The sequence below is a fragment of the Python bivittatus genome, unplaced genomic scaffold (genome assembly GCF_059951505.1).
Source record: "Python bivittatus isolate LINGU-HERP-01145 unplaced genomic scaffold, Pbiv_v1 ctg000700_np1212, whole genome shotgun sequence".
Taxonomy (NCBI): domain Eukaryota; kingdom Metazoa; phylum Chordata; class Lepidosauria; order Squamata; family Pythonidae; genus Python; species Python bivittatus.
Window position 1 is genome coordinate 84,041,486 of NW_028277098.1, and position 22,018 is coordinate 84,063,503.

At 37.5% G+C, this 22,018-nt stretch overlaps 1 protein-coding gene across 2 annotated transcripts in view; it reads left to right on the plus strand.

The window, feature by feature from the left end:
- Positions 1 to 695: 695 nt before the first annotated feature.
- EYA2 (EYA transcriptional coactivator and phosphatase 2) overlaps positions 696 to 22,018 on the plus strand; it is a 137,582-nt gene continuing 116,259 nt past the window's right edge. The window contains exon 1 of one of the 2 annotated variants that reach the window (XM_007425103.3): positions 696 to 915. Coding sequence is in view for 1 of the 2 variants with exons in the window: in XM_088153717.1 (XP_088009843.1) it covers positions 1,295 to 1,422 (128 nt within the window). In the remaining variant the exon portion in view is untranslated. Of the gene's footprint in view, positions 916 to 1,009; positions 1,423 to 22,018 lie in introns of those variants that run through there. The other variant, XM_088153717.1, reaches the window with a different exon arrangement.

A 22,018-nucleotide genomic window follows, 5' to 3' on the forward strand; every position in this document is an offset into this window, starting at 1 on the left:
TCCTTTGTCAATCTATTTCTCTCCCGTTGTTTGTTTATTGAAATCGATGGCCCAGCGTGCGCGGGAAACCCAAAAACTGAGATAGAGCCTTGGGACGGTGCTCTACCTGACGGGCTGTCCGGCCATTCATGCATGATACCGATCCTCTCCATATGCTTTCAAATACCGGGCCACAATCTGAATGGGTCCCGCTCCACGAGTGGGGATCCCCGGGTAATTAAGAAAGGACCTGGACCCGAGCTGGAGGCGAACGGGGCGAGCCCCGCGGCGCGTTAGACCTGCCCTCCGAAGCTCTCGAGTTTCTTGCGCGATGTAATCGCCAAGAGAAGCCGCTTCGGGTTACAGCGCAGCGCAAGGTAACAGGAGATGATCTCTGTGTTCGCAACTTCACCAGGGGAGCCTTTGTGGGCCCCCCTTCCGTCCCCTCCGCCCCGAAATCCTTGATCACGAGTCGTCTTCCAATTCACCGGCGTCTCCTTCTCCTTCCTTCGCCTTCCTCTGCCTACTCCTCCTTTGCACACCTACCATCCACTCTTACGCCTTCCACACCCGCGCGCGCGCCCAGAGACGCCCGCACCCGCTCCGACGGTCCCTTCCAGCGGCCGGAGAGTCTCGCCCTCGGGCGCGCGCGAAAGCCGCTGATCTTTAGGTGAAGGGCAAGGTAAGGGCAGGGCGGCAGCATCTTGGTCCTGAATGGGCATGTGCAGAGCTCGCGCGCACATGCTCACTGGGACCTCGTGAGGACTTCGGAGGGCACGTTTCTCGAAGGGAAAGCGAATCGCGCGTTTGCCGGGTGCGGACTTTCCAGCCGGAGCGGCGGCGGCTGCCTTCAGCGGCGGCCGGCTGGTTCGCTCTCCTCCGCGCGCGCAGGCGGGGTCGGGGAGCTCGGCGCCAGACGCTCAGCAGCAGACTGTGGTGAGTGGACGGACCCGGGACCCCCCCCCCACCCCCCGTCTGCCCCTCCGATTCCGCTCTCTCCTGCTCAGGTCCTGGATTTTGCGAAGCGCCTCCGGGCAGAGACCAGCGACGCTGCGCGCACTGGGCGCTTTGCGAGCGCACTTGTCGGAAGGGCTTGAACGGGGCTGGCAGGCGATGTGGTCAAGCCTGCGGAACGGCCCCCGGCCCGAGGGGTTCGGGGACTGCGGGCTTTCTTCTGCCCTAGTGACCGTACGCGCGCTCGATCCTCCGCGGGGAAGATCATTTTGCGGAGACGACTTGAGGGGCTGCTAGTGTAGGTCTGATGCGGTTCCCGTGTCCAGTTCTTTTTTGAGAAGAAGGGGCTCTTTTTTCCTTCATGTCGCCGTTTCTTCTCTTCGTCAGCCTCGAGCCTTCCCAAATTGCCCATCAAGACTTCAGCAAGTGTGCGCCCCAGGTCGCGTTTGAGATTTTCTTTTTAGGGCTGCTAGATCAGCAAGCGAACGGGTTGGTGAATTACCACTTTTCCTTCCCCTGACTTGTATACTTTTCAGAAACTTTTAATTATTTTCCTAGTCATCCCCCGATGGGTAATTTGCTAGAGTGGCTACCCCCGTGTCACTGTTTTGAATATTTTCCAAAACGTTAAAAAATAAAAGTAAATGCTTTTTTCTGGGTAGGTTTTGTTTGTTTGTTTTCAATATATGGAAAGATTTCTCAGCATTTTGGATGGGTTTGCAGAAGATATACTAAGCCACTTGTGTTACCTTGAGTAGGTGAATATTGACCCTCAGTCCATATTCATTTCTTTAATACTACCGTATGGACTTTTAGGTGCGCCATATCTTGTGGAGGATGCATTATAAAAAGCAGAGAAAGATACATGTGTGTGAAAATTGCAGATTCAGGGAAATGTATATGCTTTTGATAGAACAGATATTCAGTGTTTTACCGTATAGATAACTGCCTTTACTTTTCTGTCTATCTTTAGAGAGATCAATGTTCATAATATTCCTCTTTTTATATATTCTGGATGAAGTGTTTTGAACACTCCAAATATTGAGAGTTCGGTAATGGCCCTGTAATGTTAACACCACTTTAATTTTAAAGAATGAATGTTATTGAGACTATAAATGTGGCCTTAGGCATCTGCTTGAAGTTTTTAATGTATGAACTCTTTAGTACTTTCTTCAAAGAAAACACCAGGAGAAGAACATTTCTATTTAAATATGAAAGTAAAACTACAAGTGAATGGCAGCTTGCCCATGTAATATGGTTATCAACAAAACACAGATGTCTTTTGTGGTATAAACTGTGAATGTTAGTTTGCCTTGGGGTCTGATATTTTAATCTGTTTTTAGTGTTACAATACTTTTTGCTCAAAGCATACAAGGAAGATTGAGTTTTGTGGGATCCCATTCCCAATCAAATTTAATAACGACTCAGGTTTGTTTAGAGAGTGGGACAAAAAGCTGCCTAAAATTAGGTTTTATTAGAGACCAGAAATTGATTTATTTTCTGGAGAAGAAAAGTCAGTACAATGTTATTACATATAGAAGTAAGTTTTTGAGTATGATATTAAATACTGGGGCCCAAAGAAAGGCCCCAGTAAGAAATTACTGGTATATAGCTTGTGTTGGCTAACAAATATTTTTAGATTAATAATCTTGAATTTAATGTCCTGTTTTGTCTCAGAATTAATATGGAAGAATCTGAGGTGTTGCCTTTTATAACACTCTTAAAAGATTTGGGTCAGATTCTTGACATAAAGTTTTGTAAGCCACTTAATTGAATTTAATGTATCCCTAGGAATTTATTTCTTCAATAGAGTGGGTTTATCTGGGTTTAGATGCCTTTGTGCTCTGATCTTGTTTAAACATAATAATAGTTAAATATTATATTCTAGATCTAGTTTCCCTGGATATTTCTACCGTGTGTGTGTGTGTGTCTATGTGTTTAGTTAGTTGACTTTCTTTAGTTTATGCTGTGTCACTGGTACATATTATTTTCTTCACCTTCTTGTTTTTAAATCCACAATTCTGCTTATTTCTGTTTTGAAATTATCAAACATTTGTTTCTTTTTCTTTTTAAAAATCTCTGTACCTGACTATCCTACATTCCATTTATAGTTACCTTGAGACCTTAGTGGTTAACAAGCAATAATATATGTTCAGGATATGTACTGTGAACACTTAATGTGTTGCACAACTGAACTTCAGAGGCATCATAAATCAGCTTTGCACAACTGCTGTGTTTCAAAGTGCTGTGTTTCTTGTTCAGTTTTACATATTTGCCCTCTTGCTATTAAATTTCTGAAAGGAGGTGCTGACTGCAGGAATCTGTACCAGAATACCAAAATTGCTTCTCTTCCACAGTTCAAGGAATCTTTCATTTAGTATAAGGCCAAACTTGGAATTGCTTTCTTAATGATGTAGAGGGGAAAAAACATCTTCGTATGTAGATGCTCATTATCTTCTGTAAAGCTGCATTAGAATGATTCTGTATTCACAAGTGAGTATGAATGTATTAACTATATTGTCCCAAGGGGCAATAATAAGTAGCATTTTAGCCAAATAGAAGTTAAGTTGATGTAATATACATTCATTTTACCACTTTTGTGCTTAAAATTAATTGATATGTGGAAGGATATAATTTCTAGTCGTTACCTATATTAACAATGCAATCCTATGTCTAAGTGGGATTTATATCCGTCTTTAAGTGGGATTTAATATGAAGTAAATATAAAAAGAAATTGCTAAATGCTTGAAAGGTTTTGGGCATAAGCCCTCAGGACACAAATATGTGTAAAATTTTCATGGGCTAATTTATATTTAGATATGATAATTTAGAAATCTAGAAAAGTTAATGTTGATCAAGTCTAGTGTGCTGTGCAAATTGCACCATTCAATCTTTAAACGACCTGATTATGTGTGTTATCTGTACACAGCCAAGGATATCAAACCACAAAGTGGTTTGGTGATGTCACAGTGCAAGCAGGGAGAAGCAACCATTCCATTCCCCTTACACACATTCATAAAACAATTATGGAATCTAACACACAGTTGATAAAGCTAAAAAAGATTTCTTATATTATATAGCAGTGTACTTTATCTTCTCTCACACTGATATTTTTGAGCCATCTTCCGTTTCTCACTGACGCTCCTTCCTAGACAAAAATCACCCAGTTGCTCATATAATGAGGCTTAGAGAAACAAGGTTTACTGCTTAGAGCTCTAAATGTTCATTGGTTCCAATGGAAAGCATTTTCTGATCTAGACTTTTATAGGAATGATAATTGTATCCTATAAAAAAAGAAAGGGTTCCTTCTAACCTCCTCATCTACATTCCTCATATCAAATTCCCCCTGCATGGCCATTAGGTTTAGGTAATGGGAAAAGGCCCTTTGACTGGGACCAGTGGACATTCGGACATCTGGGAGATGGGCTCATCCAGTCATGCGGCATTTCCATAAATGCAGTTAGGTTTACAGCGGTAGAATTAGCATTGGAGATTTGCCCTCTCTGCTTAATCTCATAAATTAATTACTTTGTAATCTGATTATGACTCCCATTAAAATCTGTCCCACCCTTTTTAAAGGATACATTTTACTATAGACGTGCTGAATTAAAAAAGTATCTTCTACTGGTGAAACCTGAAATTATTGTTGATTAATCTTTCCTATAATCTCCTTGTGCAGTAAATTCACAAGCAGTGTGTCTTAATGAGAAATTTGTTGACGGAAGTGTATTTGGAAGGAACTAGTGTTTTAAAGATTTATGGAAATTAAAGAACGTAATTGCATCCATGAGAAATATATTTCCCTCCCCACAATATATTACATAAGTAACTATAAATGAGATTATTTAACTTAATACTATAAGTAAAACCTAATCAAAATAAGCATTTTTATGTCCCATTTAATTCAATGAAATAGTTAAGAATGCATTTAAATCCTTCCTGTTAAGTCTAGTACAATTAGTTTATGCCCTCTGTTTTTAAGCGCAAGCATAAAATATAAGCAGATTAAAAAAAAAGTTTTATTTTGAGGAAAAACGTAAATAGTGATTTATTGTTGGATTAATTTGGCATTCTATAAATAGTTTTATCAGTTACACTTTTAAAAAATACTTGGTTTGGATTTATGTATATTTTGCCCTATAAAATTACAAACACCTCACATCAAGCATAAATTATTTCACTTCTGGTTTTGCTGCTTCTCTTCATGTTACAGCCAAAAGTGTCTTGTAAGTTAATAGGAATTCTGACAAGGGGTGAGCCTCTAAAATATGTAGATAGTTTGTGTTCTATTTCACAATCGTTTATTTTCTTTTCTCTACTTTTTTCCTTATATTTTTCATTGAAAGGAGAGTGCTCACCTGAGTAAGAATAAGATTTAGAACTCAACAAACACGAAGCAATTAACAGAAAAGAACTGCCCTTTTCTCTTTCATCTTCTTTCTTTCTTCCTTTTTCTTTCTGGAACGAAAAAAGTCTTCCCAGGCCTGCTTGGTCCTTGTTTAGTTCAGAGTTCCATTAATCAAACCGTGAAGATGCTGCTATATAGAATCTTTATTTATAGATCTTAACACTTCTAATGATGTTTAACAAACACCCTGTTTTAGTGAGGTGTGGATAAATCCCACAATTAAGTGAGTCAATACAGCACCTTGATGACCGTACCTCGAGGGCTTAAAGCAGTTACTAGTTGTAGAAAGGTTTGAGGGTGCTCCTACAATGTTGCAAGGAAATTTTTTAAAAAACAGCTTTTTTCAGGAGCAGTTATATGTTTCATTCTTCCTTAAGAACAGTGTGTTTAAAAATTTAAGGCTGCTCTACAAAGAGAACCTAATTGAAATCTATTGCACTGATGTAAATACGGATTCCATGTTCACCAGTAGGTGTGGATGACACCACTATAAATTTGATAGCTTTGAAGCATAATTAAATAATAATAATCCAGTAAAATGTGATGGGGACAGGTCCATTCTAGAATATGGAGGAGGCGAACTAGAAGAAGAGGAAATTTCACCAACATATTTTTCCTTTAAAAATATGCAGAAAGCAAAGAAGAAAATACTTAAGTTACAGATATATGTTACTAATTTCTTCTGCCTTGAATATATTAGGGTTCTATAGCTTTTGTTGGTTATATATATTTTGCCGTAATTGTGCCATTAACATATGCTAAAGAGATTGTTTTAATTACACTAATTTCAAAAGATTGTTAATAACAAAAGAAGATGGCAGAGGAAAAACTGCACTGAAAATTGTCATCATTTCTGGATAGAGTTTCCATTGATTACCATACAACTGTGTATTTAAAATTGTGTAGTCTAACTCCATTCATCCAGGGAGTGCATACAGTTTTGATTTGTTTCTGTTGAACAACCATTTATTTTATTCTTCTTCATTATCCCCATATAAGCAACATACAGGAAGAGAGAGAGAAGCAGTTTTACACAGAACAAGCAATTAATGCTGTAATTTTTAAAATTATAGATTCATTAGTGTTTTTTCTCATAATTTCAAAATATTTAAATTTTTGGATCTAATAGATTCTAAAGGATTAATTTCTGCTATGGTAAAGACCTGTATAGCAAGTTGCCATCCTGTTGGCATCTTTGTGCTTTAGTTTTTAAAAATGAGCACAATTCAATCAAAGTAATAGATTTTTAAAAATCACTGAATTAACAGGCATTTAATTTTTGCGTGAAAATTAACAAAAGTAAAAAGCACTGCATATGTTTGAAAAGCTTTCAGCTCTAGATAGACATTATGTTACAGCCCTAATAGGATGATATGCATTTGGATCCCATTGTAGTAACTTGCGTGCCCAGTAATCTGCTAGATTCTACCCAGTTCTCTTAACTCCTGCTCTCAGAAAAAACGGTTATAATTTACTTACTCGTCTAGACACAGTTATAAAAGCTATTAGTCTAGACTAGCTAGACTAACACAAAAAACATAATCTTTTTTTTTCTGCAGAGCAACAAATAGGAAGACTAGTTCTTCTGATTAAATTAACCATCACTAGTATATATCTTTAACCCTTGAAGCCCATTTAATTAAGTGCTACCATTGCATTTTGTAAACGTCCTAATGGTTAGGAAAATTCCATGCTTTCAGTGCATACAAAACAAAGCTAAAAGAAATATTTTTCCTTAGCCCTGCTGGCCCATTAACTCTACTGTTCTAAACAGCTAAGCCAGTTTTCTTTCCTATTCATCCATGCATGCTGTGAAAACGTTTCATGAGCTGCTGCACGGGCCCCTGTGAATGTACCAGAAATTGCTTACCATGTTCTTGACATGTGTCTATTCATTTCAGTAAAAGAACGTGCAGAAAGAGTTCTTAGTAGAAACATATCATATTCAGTTGTGGTTTTTTACAGTTCGGATCCAAAAATCTTAGATCCAAAGATGCTCTAAAAATATGTTTTGTCTTATTTTTATATAAAGTTTCTTATTTTTATAAGATCTGCTTTTGGCATTAGCAAGATTACATTTTGCACATAGTAAGATGGGATATACATGTAACAAACAAATAAATAACAAAAAAATGCATCATCCAAACCCAGTAGAATACAAATCAAACATGTTAAAAATACAAACATAGCATATAATTATTTGCAGCAACAAGATCTGAACAATCTTACAAAGCCCCTGAATGTGCTTTAAAATTCTTCACTTGTCATTGGACACGTTAAGGTAAATGTAACTATATATTCATATCCCACAGATAATTCATTAACTCTGAATGGATACATAATTATTCTCTAAGGGGATAAGAGTGGGCAATAGCTATTAAAATCGCCAATGAGTTGTCCTCTTGAAGAGCAGTGTGAGTGTGCAGAATCCTTTTTAAGAGAATCAAATGTGATATAGAGCATCACTGGTGCTAATGATAACTCTCTTGAAAAAAGTACAAAGCTTGTTACCAACACTGTGGAATAATGCAAACCTTTCCTTTTATTGTAACATTTAAAGTCTCTTTAAATTCTTAAAATTTACACATGGATTTGAGAGGAAAATCTACAAGGGTGTAAAATTGTGCAGGATTTTTAAAAATCTCACAAATATTTCAAAAAGAAAAGTCAACAGTAAAAGGGAAAAAACACTAAAACTGTTTAAATAATTTTTCATTATCTATTTTGTCTCACATCTATTTAGTGTTCTTTCTCTTTCCTCTTTCAATAGGAAGTAACTTTATCTGTTTTCATTCTTTTACCATTCCTACAGGCAGTAGGACTGTGTATACCACTCTATTAAAACATATAAGCTAATTCCTGTAGATTAAAATCCATATATTTTTCAAAAACCAATACAATCTTGAAAAGACATGGAATTTAATCATAAAATTAATTTAACAATATGTAGGATCAGATCCTTGGCAGTTGGGCTTAATTGCTTGATTTATACTTATTTCAGAAATAAATGTGTGGAGACAAATGCATGATGCTGAAACTTGCTTGAACTTACTTTACATTTATTCAAAGGATGTAAGTGTAAGATACTTTTTTAGAGGATGCTAAATTTTAAATACGAACGGGTTCTTTTACAGTGTGTTTGTATGTGTGTTTTTTTAAGTTGCTGAAACATTTGTGAGTAATATACACAACAAACATATACAGCTGGTTATATATGTAGTGTACAAAAAGTCAGGCACTGTAAACTGTTTTATAAATTACATTAAATGTTAGAAATAGTTGCCATTTTCTTCCTTACTTGTGATATTTGAGCATGATATGATATGATATTTGAGCAGATAGGATACTTGAGCATTCCTAAGTACAGTAAATTTTTCTGTAAAAAAAAAAAGTTAATAAAATTAATAAAACATATGGTGATTGGCCTATAAGGCCTGACTTTTGGTACACCCTATATATATTATACCCAGTAGGTTCCTGCTGTACATACAAAACAAAGAATCTTATGCTGAGCTTGCATGGTTTTTAAAATATATTATGAGGAATTGCTTGTTCGTCTAGGAAACTGAACCCTGACTAAAACCATTTCAGTAAAACAGAGACCATGAACTAATTGATATAATTCAAAAGTGAAGCGGTTTCTTCCTTAAGTTAAAGTCTCTTTTTCCCTATGAAATGGTATTGTCTTTTGAATAATTGGTGTCCTTAGTTAGAATAGATCAGTGTTGATAATTATATTTGAAATGGGAAGCTCTTGTGTCTTTTCTAGAAATGAACCCTTGATGAGTGCCTGAAAGTTATTAAATAATGCAAAATCTTGGGGTGATCATATGATTTAAATTTTAGGTATGCATAAGAGAGATTGAAAAAATTGGCAAGAAACATGCTTCAAGTTGCGTATACAGTTACCTTGGCTTTTGTGAAATAGACATTCTTTGTCCTAATTTCTATTCTGTGTTTGCAGATGTTATACCAAATTGAACTGATGGCTGACAGAGAAATTGTAAATAGGGAAAGAAAAGTAGAATAAAAAACACAGAGGGTAGGGGTGGGGGTCGGGAGACTTGTTGACCTCCCAGTATTGTTGGATTGCACCTTGTATCATGGCCAGCATACCTAGCAGCCAGAGATTATGCATGTTGTGATCCAACAAAATCTTGTTAAATTCTTCACAATTGAAAGAGCCTGTTTGTTTTTTTCTAGCACTAAATAGTACAGAGTCTGTTCCAGAAATCAGTCCTGGCTTATTAGCAGTTTTAGTAGAGTAACACTTTTCAGATTGCTGATGGAGGTGATGAAACTCTTTCCCCATGATGGTCTCACATAGTTGCAGGCACGGTATGGAAATCACATCATGAGAAGAACAAGGCACCTGGGTCCTTTGTCATTTGCTGGTTGCTTTCCTTTGTGGCCTAATGGGAATACCCACACCTTGTATGTGGACTCTGTTTACATTCACAGTACAGCTCAGATGATGTCCTGTGAAAGTAGCTCCTATTTTTAATATGAATTCAGTGTGATGCCTTTTCCATTCTGATGCACAAGGACTGTTATGAATGTTAATGGGATCTAAGGAGACATTGGAAGTATGATCAGAGAGACAGTGTGGTTGCATCAAAGGGACAGAGGTTGGTAAATGGGTAGGGTTTGAAATGAAGTTTTTTACTAATGAGTGGGTAGGGGAAAAAAGCCTTTTTGTGCTTGATGAGCATAAGATGTTGGTGTGTATATAATAGGGCAAAGCTATCTGATAGATAGACAGATAGCAACATAGTTTTTGACCTGGGGAGGATGCTGTCCTGTATCTTCCTTGATTGGCTAGACTGTAGAAATGTAGATTGTAGAGATCTTAAAGAGGGAGGATTTGTAACTGCTGTAAAGAAGATCAGGAGTCACTTCTTTATATCTCTTTCTTTTTCTATCTGTGCTGTTTTCTGCACTTTTTCTTTTCTTTTTTTTCCCTTAATTTTTCTTAAAATATTTTCATGTTTATCTTTTACTTACATTAAAATCTCTAATAAAAATTATTTTAAAAATAGACTGTATAGATGGAAGGTTCTTCAGGCATGATGCTTTGTGGCAGCTCAGACAGACATCTCCTTATTGAATTATAAGGAGGAAGAGGATATTCAACACAATCAGACTTGTGAGATTCTGTTATTATAGCCAGTCTCAATAAAAGTAGTTTTAGCCTTCCTATTAAGTTGATTTCTTGGTCTGATCTACCTGGTGTGGCTGACAATCTTCCCTTTCTGATAATGGAGATCAACCATATTTTTAACCATGCCTAGGTTCTCAGTAAAGCTGAGTAGGCCTGGCAAGGGTTCATATTTCATATCTGTTTTACAGAATATTTGTTGTGTTAGAAATGCAAGATTGTGGTTATTTATTTATTTATTTATTTAGTCATATTTATATGGCTGTCCATATCATAGACAAGTGACTCTGGGCAGCCATATAAATATTATTATTATTATTATTATTACTATTATTATATATTATCTTGTGGGTTATAGAAGAAAAACATTTTGGTCTGCTGAGCATTCTTCAGGTCTGGGAAGAAAAAGGAAAGTTTGAGAATGACTTGATTATGGTGCCTGGCAGTTGTTCCTCAGAGTCCTAAGAAGAGTCACTGCATGTAAAGAGGATGCTATCACTAATTTTGAAATGCAAAAGATAAACACTGGCGTGGAGTAAGCTCAGAGCAGTGAACAAAGTTCCCTGGCTGCTTTTGTAATGACTGACAGAAGATCACTTTCCCAAGATCATCCAGGGTCTCCCTAGCTTTAGGACAGGAAAAAATGTGGCCAGTGGCATCTTCTTTGTAGCCCCTGGAGACCTCTTAATCAGGCTACCCAATTTTGATTGCAGAAATAATAGAAATCAGCGTTGTGGTTTCCTGCCATTTTGAGATGGGAAACAAATGAAAACTGGTGCAGCTCTAAAATAGCTTTAGTATAATTTCCCAACCCTCCCCCTCCATGTGGGAAGAAAAAAAAAACCAGGAAATCCTGTCCATAAGTAGCACATGGCACCCCTCACTTTGTATTATCCCTCACCAAAAGGCTGCCCATCCCTTCTGTGGAGACTTTTGCCTGGTTTTACTCTGTTTCCAATCAGTTAAGTGCAACATAATACATATGTATTACTCTTGACTCCTAATTAGTAATACTTATAATATAGGATAGGTGGGACTGTCATGTAGCCACCTTGTTAAAATACCATATTTCCTTCCAAGGAACCAGTTGAACCCTTGGCCAAGGGTTAATATAGTGGGTCACTACCTACACATTGTAAAACAAGTATTTATTTCAGTCATTGATTTATTTAAAGGATTTTTTATGGCTGCCCAACTCAGTGTGACTCTGGGTGGCTTACAAAACAAAAACATATTTTAAAAAATCAATAATAGGTCACCTGGCTTACATTCCTGGATGACTTAGATCAAATTAAAAAAAAATGTTCACAAAGGACAGGTTAAATATCAGGGGTGCATAATTCTCGTCTGTGATCATAATAAAATATTGATTCATTGATCAGGGCTGCATGCATTTTGAAAATTATTCAAAGAAGTGCTTCACTGGCCCCTGCACAATATAGCTCTCAGTTGTTTTTTAAAACGGCAATATCTTTTTTCACACTTCCTTGGATTGAGCCTAACTTCCTGGTCACTGCATATAGGCAGGTCCATATAACTTTCTTAGCAGTGCCTCAGAATTGGCTTAAATTGACTTCTCCTGGGATGCTGATGTCCCAGTCTTGCCTGTATTAGTCTGTGGGCTGTGGGAAGAGGATCTTCTAGACATCTTGGCTATGATGGAGTCCTGAATTACTCAGTTTATTTTGTTGGCTATGTTTACAATTTATATCCCATCTTTCTTACTATGTTTTACAATTTATATTGTTTTTTTCTACCCTCTCAAGGCAGTTAACAGTTTTGAAAAAAACAAAAAGAGGAGGAAGAGATGCAAATTAAAAGAAGCCCTCCTCTTGTGTGAGTAGAAGTCATAAAACCTAACGTAGCACCACCACCTCTCCATTTTATTCTAACACTTTGTGTCCCATACAGCCTGCCCTAGTAGGTCCTCCAACTCTCAGGAGTAGCTTTTGGGGAGATTTTTTTTTTTTGTTTTGTTTTGTTTTGCTTTGCTTTGCTTGTTAGAGTTATATCCTGGCTTACTTTAGGATGTCAAGGTAAAATATCTATCAGCATCATCCTTTGGCAGTGGGGGGAGTCAAAAAATCAAGGTTGTGGACATGACTACATGATCAAAGCATGCATGACAGACATAAAAATGGTGGTGGGGCTTTGATTATGTGGTTGCCATCTTGACCTTTTTTAGGTATTAGATTTCCCTGATATGGAGCAGTGCCTTTTCCAGTTTTCTCTCACAACAGCACCCCTGTGAGGTAAGTTGGACTGAGAGAGAGTAAGTGGCCCAGAATCACCTGCTGAACTTTCACAGCCAAAGTTGGACTTATACCTGGATCCCAATCCTATTCCTGAACACTTGACCCATGGTAGGGACAGGAGCTAAGGAAGGCCTTTGACCAAGTTAAGGTCCCACTTGTCCTTCTCAGGATCCAGCTGCCTCTCTTTATTTCTAATAATATCTCTCAAACCCAAAGAATGCTATTTCATCGTCATCAGGAAGGATACTGCATGCTCGTGTAATCTTGCCTTCCAGTTGTATATTGACATCTGCCATGTTCATTAAAATGGTATTCCCATTTTAATCGCAAGCATGTTAGTTACGTGCCTCTGTCACAGGGTACCAATTCATTATAGATAGATAGTTTTATCTGGCCTGAAAATGGACTCTGCCTCTGAGCAAAACAAAAAAATTGTGTAAACCCACAGGCCTATTAAACCAATTACTTGTTGTTGTTTTTATCATAATTGTGCTTCCCTGTGTTGCTTCTTTGATTTCCTTATGACAGCAACTATCCCCTATATGGTGATAAGCTGATCAGTCTCAACTAGTATTAGATTCACACCTCATTGGTCTTCCACCCACATTGGGTCGACATCTTACACCTGCTACTTCATGACAGAAATGTGTTCTTCCTTTTTTTTGCCCAGCATCTCCAGTTACAAGTATTGGTCCAAAGCCCAGTTTAGGGATACCAGCTATCTCTTCCTGGTACTCTGTATGGGTTGCATTCAGCTGGTGGGAAATATGACCATCTCTTATGCAGACGAAAAAATAGATTGAAAGCCATTGGACAACTCCATATAATATAAACTGATATAACATCCCAGGAATGACATGTGGGATTGTAAGTGTCCTTCCTCTCATTCTCCTTTGGATGTAAATAGGAACAGATCATTTTGCTTTTGTTGTCGATTTTATAATTGAATTGCTTTGAGATGACCAAGGAGTGATGAGTTTGTAAAAGTGTTTAAACGGATGCTGGATGACCAATTCTCAGGGATGTTGTAGTAGTGAATTCCTGCACTGGGCAATAGGTTGGACTAGATGTTCTCCAAGATTCCTTCCAACTCTTCTGTTCAATGACTCCATGATTTAAACTAGACTATCAAATTATGGTTTAATCCTAATTAACCAGTATTAGAACACATTGCTGTTTCATCACATTTCATTCTTAACTGAAACTTTCCACCTGTTTGTGCTGAGAAACAGAGGTGTGAATGCAACATCTAAAAGAGACAATGTGAAGGCATTAGGTATCCTAAGCAATCTCTTAATTTGGACTTTCCCCTTACGACTGTGTGGTATACTAAGACTAAAACTGGCATTATAGTATGAAGGCAGTTTGCATTATTTGTGTTTAGAATAATAGCTTTAGTACAACCCTAAGATTGAAAGAGTGAATATTGTAACTCCTTCCACAGTCTCGAAAGATTTAGTTTATTTAGGCTTGCCATTTGTATTTTGAGGAAAGCCAATCTCTGCACTAATGTTGTGGTGGATAAAGACCAGGCCAGCAGCAAGCAAGGTTAGCTGCTATTGGGACACAGTCTGAAGGAATGGCTTGAGGATCAGCTGCTACCCCTCCTCATAACTTTTGCTGTTTACTTGTTTTTTTCTAAGATATGACACTGAATAAAGCTATTTTAAGAAATTATTCATAAGTTAGGTTTATATCCTTCAAGGCAGCATATACAGTATTCCTTCCTTCAGTTTTCCCCCCACAGCAACAGTTGGTTGAGAGAGAATGATCATCTGAAAGTCACCCAGTGGGTTTCCATTGCAGAGCATGGCTTTGACCCTGGGTCTCCCTGGTCCTGAGTCCAGCCCCTTAACCGCTATTTACTCCTCTAGCTCTTTACATCACTTTTTAGCTTCCTGGCATAATATAATGGACCTCATTAATTGGGAACTCAGCATTTGATTCTAAAAGACCAGCATAGTATCTTTGCAGTTTGATTTTAAATGTGATGCACATAAAGGAAAGAGCCAGTGTCATATTAAATGAGCGCCTATTCTTTCAGCAGCAGCATTAGCAAACCACATGGTTGGTACTTAGTATAGGGGCACTGCTTTTGCAAAGGCTGGCAACCCATGTATGCCATCCTCAACTCCTTGGAGAAAGAGTAGGATAAAAACAGTAAAATCTTTAAGTGTGATGTCACTGTATGCATCCCCCATGGGTGGTTTTCATTTACATGTCAAGTGTCAATCTAAAATGAGGACTGATAAGGACGATTCAGTGAGATTAAGTGTTTAATAGGCTGTAGATTTCCAAAACAGGGTGTGCCTGCTCTAACATGCTTTCGTTACAGTTCTTGATCCATATTCCTCATCTTTCATTGCCCCATTACTCTTGCACATTTCATGCACATATGCTGTATCCTCCTCTTAGATTTGTATGACGTGATGCTTCCTTGATTATGTGCAAGCAGCCATTGAGAAGAGGGGAACATATTCATGCAATGTATAGATCATTTGGTAGAGTTTTCTATCCATTTAATTATGAAACTGCAAGAAACTCTTTCACTCTAATGAAAATCATATTATATCTTGGCTTCTGGTTACAAATATTCCCACTTTAACTTTCCAAATTGCTGTCAACAGCTGCCTTAGAAAGATAGAACCGTTGTAATAAATGAAACTTTTTGGCAAGAAAGATGGAAACTCTTGTTCTAACCGAGGTGTAGAGGCCACTGTCACCTGCCTGATTTATTTTAAAATTTGCTACCCTGCGTAAGCATTTTTTACTTCCTGGTGAAGTCTGGATTAATAGCACTCATCTGTGTTTTTATAAAAGTTTGCAAGTGCATGGAAGGTAAGGCAATATTTATTCATTCAAAATGAGAGAAAAACATTGCTTTGCTCTAAGATAGCTTTATGACATGATCATCACGTAGCCAAATCTGGCAGAAATACAAGACGCAATTATGTTGTGAAGAAGTGAAGACAGTGTTTTTTTTTATCCCTCTGAATTAGCTTTCTAGCATTGATAAACAACCATGGACTGTAAATCTTACAAATCACAATAAAAATGGCTAGCAATCAGAGATTATTCAAATTGCACTCCAAAATACTGGCAAGCATCAAACTGCCTAATCTTGATATACATGATGCTTGTTTGCTTCTGGGATCCATAACATATATTGCCTGGCAATTTGATGCATAAAGGTTGTATATAAATATTTTAAATAATTATAAATATATAATAAATTAGTTCTGAAGACAAATGCATTATCAGTCTTGTTTTTAAGTGATGTAGTTTATCTTGTAACAGACATTATCTTAAAAGAAGCAATCCATCTTATGTAAAAAATAATAAGGATGTATTTTGCCAGGAAAGTCTGCTACCATATTTTTTAAATGCTTATATTAAAGGTAGCAGCTAATAAAAATGTACTCTCTGATTTATCACTGATAAAATGTTAAGTTGATCTAACTTCATAATTGGCCAACAGGGCCTCTCTTCCTAGAAGTAAAGTCAATGAATGCAGTCTCGAGTAGACATCTATGAGAATGTTGCAATCCTCTATACCCTACATGCATGAAATTTTGGGGCATAGTTCCCAGAGATTTTTGAAACATGCCACCAACTTGTAATTTTTAATGTGGCAAAAAGAGGAAACTGTCCAATACTTCACCCCAGCATAATAATGTTGACAGCATTTAATTTTAATGACATTGAATGCAAATGCAAATGAAATTAATTCAAACTTAATTTTTTGCTTCCTTTTTGGATTGCATCCTGGCAGATCGGTCAAAAGCCAAGAGTGGCCCTTATGGAAAAAGTGGTCAGTCTTCCTGGGCTCACATCCCTTAGAATTCACTCTGTCAAATTTAGTGGGGGTCATTTCTTAATAGACACAGATATGACTCCATTGTAATAGAGCAGCACCAGGATATATATTTTAAAAAGTGATTTGGGACAGCGAGCACTGTAAGGAACAGGCAAAGAGTGGGGGAAAGTATAAGTTAACTGAGGGATAAGCAGTTTGAAGTGCTGAGGACACATTTGGGATTTTGAGAAAATGTGTTGAATGAATGCACAAAATGCCTATCATGGGAGACTTGATCACTTGCAATATGGCTGTTGTGGGTGTGGCCAGTCACCAGAATGCAGAATTGTATTCTGGAGAAGTGGAGTGCTTTCTCCTTAAGCCTTTGTGGAGTTCCAAGGCATTGCTGCCAGTAAATATGATCCTTGACGCTCATGCTAAAGATGCCTGACTCCATATATAATGTTTTTAATTAAAAGAATCTTTTTAAAAAGTCAGGTGGGATAGTGAGCTTTGTGAGTACCAAGGGCTTTTTAGGGATGCATCATTAGTTAACAGAATAGGAAAACAGAGCCATAGGGATAAGATAGAAAAACTGAATTTATGTGATAATTAACAGCTATACTCAGTCATAGCTCCTTCTTAATTAAGCTTTTCTCTGGAATCACCTTTGTTCCTTCATACCTCTCTTCTAAACCTGTGTTCCTTACTTGCCCACCTAACTACATATCTGTCTATCTGGAAGTGTGAATTGTTAAATCCCAGCCATTTAACCGTAGGATATATTGCTGTCTACTTATACAAACTGACTATTATTAAGGACTAAGAAACAGATAGGTACAAATAGGTACAAATAATACAATAGGTACAAATAATATCCAGCAAGCTTAAGACAAGATGGTGAGGTTTTAGACAAGTTCAGAGGTAGACTCAATGACAGATAAATGAATGGCTTTACAATGCTTTTCTGTTCTAAGTAGGCAGTATAATTACTATTGATAATATTAATTAATGCTATTAGAATAGAGCCCAGAGGCTTCACTTTGTTGTCACAACAAAGGCAATAATTGCTCCAGTCATCAATGGTGGCTTTGGAGAATGCATCAGATGACACTAGACAGGGAAGCATGTAGATAACTCTGAGATGAAGTCCCCAAATTAAGAATTAGCCCATGTGTTATAAGTTTGCATGGAGGCAAAGTGGATTCCAGGCACAAATGTTTAAAAAGCAACAAAGTGGAGCTTTTTGGAACAAACTACAGGTAGTCCTTGCTTAACGACCATTTGTTTAGCGACTGTTAGAATTTATGACGGTGCTGAAAAAAGCTACTTATGACCGGTCCTCACACTTACGACAGTTGCAGCGCTGCCGTGGTCACACGATTGTGATCCACGTGCTTGGCATCCAGCTCGCACTTATGATGGTTGCAGCATCCTGGGGTCATGTGATTATCATTTGTGACCTTCCCAACTGGCTTCCAGCAAGCAAAATCAATGGGAACCATGCAATTCGCTTAATGACTGTGTGATTTGTTTAACAACCACATGATTCACTTAACAACATGATTCACTTAATGACTGCCACAAAAATGTTGTAAAATCGGGTGTGGTCACGTGATGCCTTGCTTAACAACTGCCCCACTTAACAATGAATTTTCTGGTCCCAGTTGTGGTTGTTAAGTGAGGACTACCTGTAATTGGTTTCTTCTCAGGATGTTGTGTGTTGAAGATAACAGGGTTCTCTGTATTGCCACTTATTCTTCTTGCAAGTTTCAGTGCAATCTTCCTTAACTTCATAGAGAAAAGTTAATTTTGTAGTACTCATTTAAGTAGTCTCTGTTTAACATGTTTACTGTAACTGTGACTGTAGCAGAGCATTGTTTTTGTATTTTCTGTAATAAATCAACAAGACTTCCAGAAATATTTGTCCCTGAACACCTGAGTTTATTAATCAAAACTTTCTGTCATGTTTTCCCAGGAAATGTTGAATCTGTTTGATCTTCACATTGTATTTGTTCACTGCAGAAGTAGCAATGTTACTCAGGAACCAAAGTGGTTACATAAAGGATGAAGCAGCTTACAGGGAGCCAGGCTGAAATAGTACTGAGAGCAAACTCTTTCTAGATATAATTATAAAGAATTCAGAGGTAGAATTCTGGGAAGTTCTATTTCTTATTGAAGGTGGAGGATTTTGCTCTTAGAATGCTTCCCAGCATTCCGTGTGTAATAAACTTGCACAGTAAAATTTGTTTTACTGAACCATGATACAAGCTTTCCATGCAGTGGACCAAAGTTCACTTTGTAGTTTATGTCATGTGAGATAAATTATTACATAATTTGTGTCATTTGCATGAAGACTTGAAAATGATATAAAACCCTACAATGCCATACTCACTGGCTCAATGACTTTCCTCAATAACAGGTACCCCTTTCCCCTTGTTACTCTGTTAAAAGGTGGTTGCCCTACATGTCAGCGATAAAAGTAGTGCTCAGCGTTATTCCCTGGTTTGTTTGTTTTTTAAAAAAAGAAAAAAAATACATCCAAGGAATATTCAGATGAAATAGGACATTCAGAAATGATATTTTCATCAGCATTCTGTTATGGTGCTTTTCTGAGAGCTCTTTCAGGTCATTGAACACCTATCTGTGTGTATTCTTGGCTGTATTTAAATGTGGGGGAGCCTCTGTGTTTTGCTCTATGTATTTGAGGTCTTTTATAAAGTGTTTTGCCTTCTTTGTATGTGTTAACATATTAAATGTTCATAGTCTGGAAGAATGCTCCATTCAACCTGATACTGTTTAGGCATCCAACACATTGAAGACCTGGTTTAATTTAAATGTCGGGTGTCAGTGGAGTTCAGTAGAAGCCTCCAACTTTGCTTCTTCTACATCTCAAGCAGGTTGCATGATACCTTCTAGAAGTTTTGGATTATGGCCCACATAGTCTCTTGTCATTGGCCACACTAATAGGTGCTGAAGTCCAACACATTGGACCAGTTTGTCTACCCTAATATCTTCTGTGGGCTAGGAATTGATCCCACTGTGCTTTGCAGAAGGCAAGAAAAGAGTTTATGATGAAATCAGTGTTAGCTTCTGAGCTGACATTCAGAATCCCTTAAGGAGGTCACAGTGGGAAGAGTTTACCTTTAAGCACACTGCATAACTATTCATGATAAGATCTGTGGCCCCCAATTTTTCTGGCACTGCCAGCAGAGAGGAGTATGACTATATCTCCATGGACAACAAAATGGAAAAAGTCAATAAATATATTCATAAAAGGAATATCGGGCCTTTTTTGTCTTGCCAAAAATATCCTGAGAGGAAGGGTATTCCTTTAAATGAAGGAATCATCAAAGGAGAGTTGCATACTGCCCTGGGAGAAGTGACTGGGACATGCCTGAGTAGAATATAATCTGGCTAGAAACCTGCAGAGAAAAATGAGTTGGAAAGGCATGAGTAAAAAAAAAAAAAATCCCTGTCCTATAATATTTATTCACAGTTAGAGTGGAAAGAGACCCTTTTTTTCTGATGCTTGATCTGTACAGTCCATAGTGGTTTTGTTTTTTATGTGCACAATGGGAATTACAGACTTTTTAATCAAGCTGCTGTAGAAAAATGTTGTCTTTATATTCACTGGGGAAGACTGTAATAAATTAAAACGGCTTCCATTAGCCTCCTTACTACTTAGCTCAGCCACTTAAAATTGCTTTGGACTCTGCCCTTATTTGACCTTTTCAACTTGGCTCAGATGTTACTCCTTCCCAAAACACAGCAGCACTGATCAGATTCCTCAGAACTTGCTTTTGTTTAACAAAGTCACAAATCAACATGCGGGAACAAGAAAGAGTAGCAGTAAGAAAACACAAAAACAGAAAATTCAGAATTCCAAAACATTGATTTTAACTTGATTGGCTGATTATATCTGCAGATATTTCTGTCTAAAGAAATATTTTAAATGTGGGAGATGTGTATGTGTGTGTATAAGGCAGGTTGTGATCAGGATAGAAGAAAAAATATAACAGTAATGTTTAAAGTGTAACAGTAATGTTTAAAATATCACTAGAAAGTGCAAAAATGATGAAAAGGCACGTGCTATAGAATAATGTTTAAAATGATACTCTGCAAGCTCACCATTCTCATTTGGGGCAGAAATGATCAGGCTCAAATGATCCTACTTCTGACACATTATGCAAAGACCTACTGTCGCTCTCCAGAAAGGCTGTAATGCTGGGAAAGGTGGAAGGAAACGGAAGAGGAGGATGACCAGCACAAAGTGGATGGACTCGGTTACAGTGGCAATGGGTGCACTGTTGGAAAATTTGAAAGACCAGATTAGGGATAGATCTTCATGGAGGAAATCTATCTATGTGCTTGCTAGGAGTTGAAAATGACTTGATGACCCATAATCATAAGTTCACCATAATGCAGCCGTCTTTGTTTTAAAATGAAGCTGAAAAAAGGAACATATGAGGCCAAGTAGACTCCTCAGAAGAGAAACAAAGGCATTAGAATAAAAGTTGTTTAAATGTGGAAAGGCAATTCTCAAAATATCCTGGAACTGAAGCTTTCTGCTTGCCTTTTAAAACAGCCCTGCATATACAGGTAGTCCTCGTTTAGCAACCACAATTGGAACAACTCCATCATTAAGCAAAGTGGTCACTAAGTGAAACCGTGACTGTGCTTATGATCTTACTTCAGCTTTCCTTTGCTTTGCAGACCTGTGAAGGTCATAAATGCGAGAATTGGTTGTAAAGTTATTTTTTCATCACCATCATAAGTGTGGTTGCTAAACGAGGCAGTTGCTAAACAAGGACTACCTGTAGCTCATGAAAACAGTCTAATTTGGTGATGACTGAATCATAAATGACTGGTGCCTGATCTGTCTGTAGGTACATTGCATAGCGCAGTGCAAAAGGAGACAGATTTGCCTTCAAGTCTCAAATAATTGGCTATGTCAATAAAAAATGAGAATATTAAACCATTTTCTCTTTCCTCTCTGCAAATAGCACCGATGGATTGTCACCAGTTTCAAAATTTTAGGAAACCATCCTTCCTGTTTTAATCAGCATTCATCAGTCTTGCTATCTGTTTTAGTGCTTATCTTTTCTTCTTCCTCCTTGATGCCTTATTTTCTTATAGCAAAAAATACTACCAATCTCCAGTATACTTTTAAAAGAAGGAATTACTAAACACAGCTTTCCAGCATCCTGCTTCACAGAAAGTGGTAATCTGTTGCAAAAACTAACTTTTACTCAGCTACTGATTTCAACTAATACAATGTTACTGCTAATTTCTGCCCAGGATGAAGTCAAGTACTGCAAATAGCTGTTGTAACTGTAGAAATGGTTCTGAACAACTACGAGTTGAGTTCATTTCAGAGAAATTGGACTCTACCCCTATGAGGAGGAACGGGGTTTGGAAAGAAAACACAGACTACATTGTTCGCTATTTTTATTTTAAGATGTTAA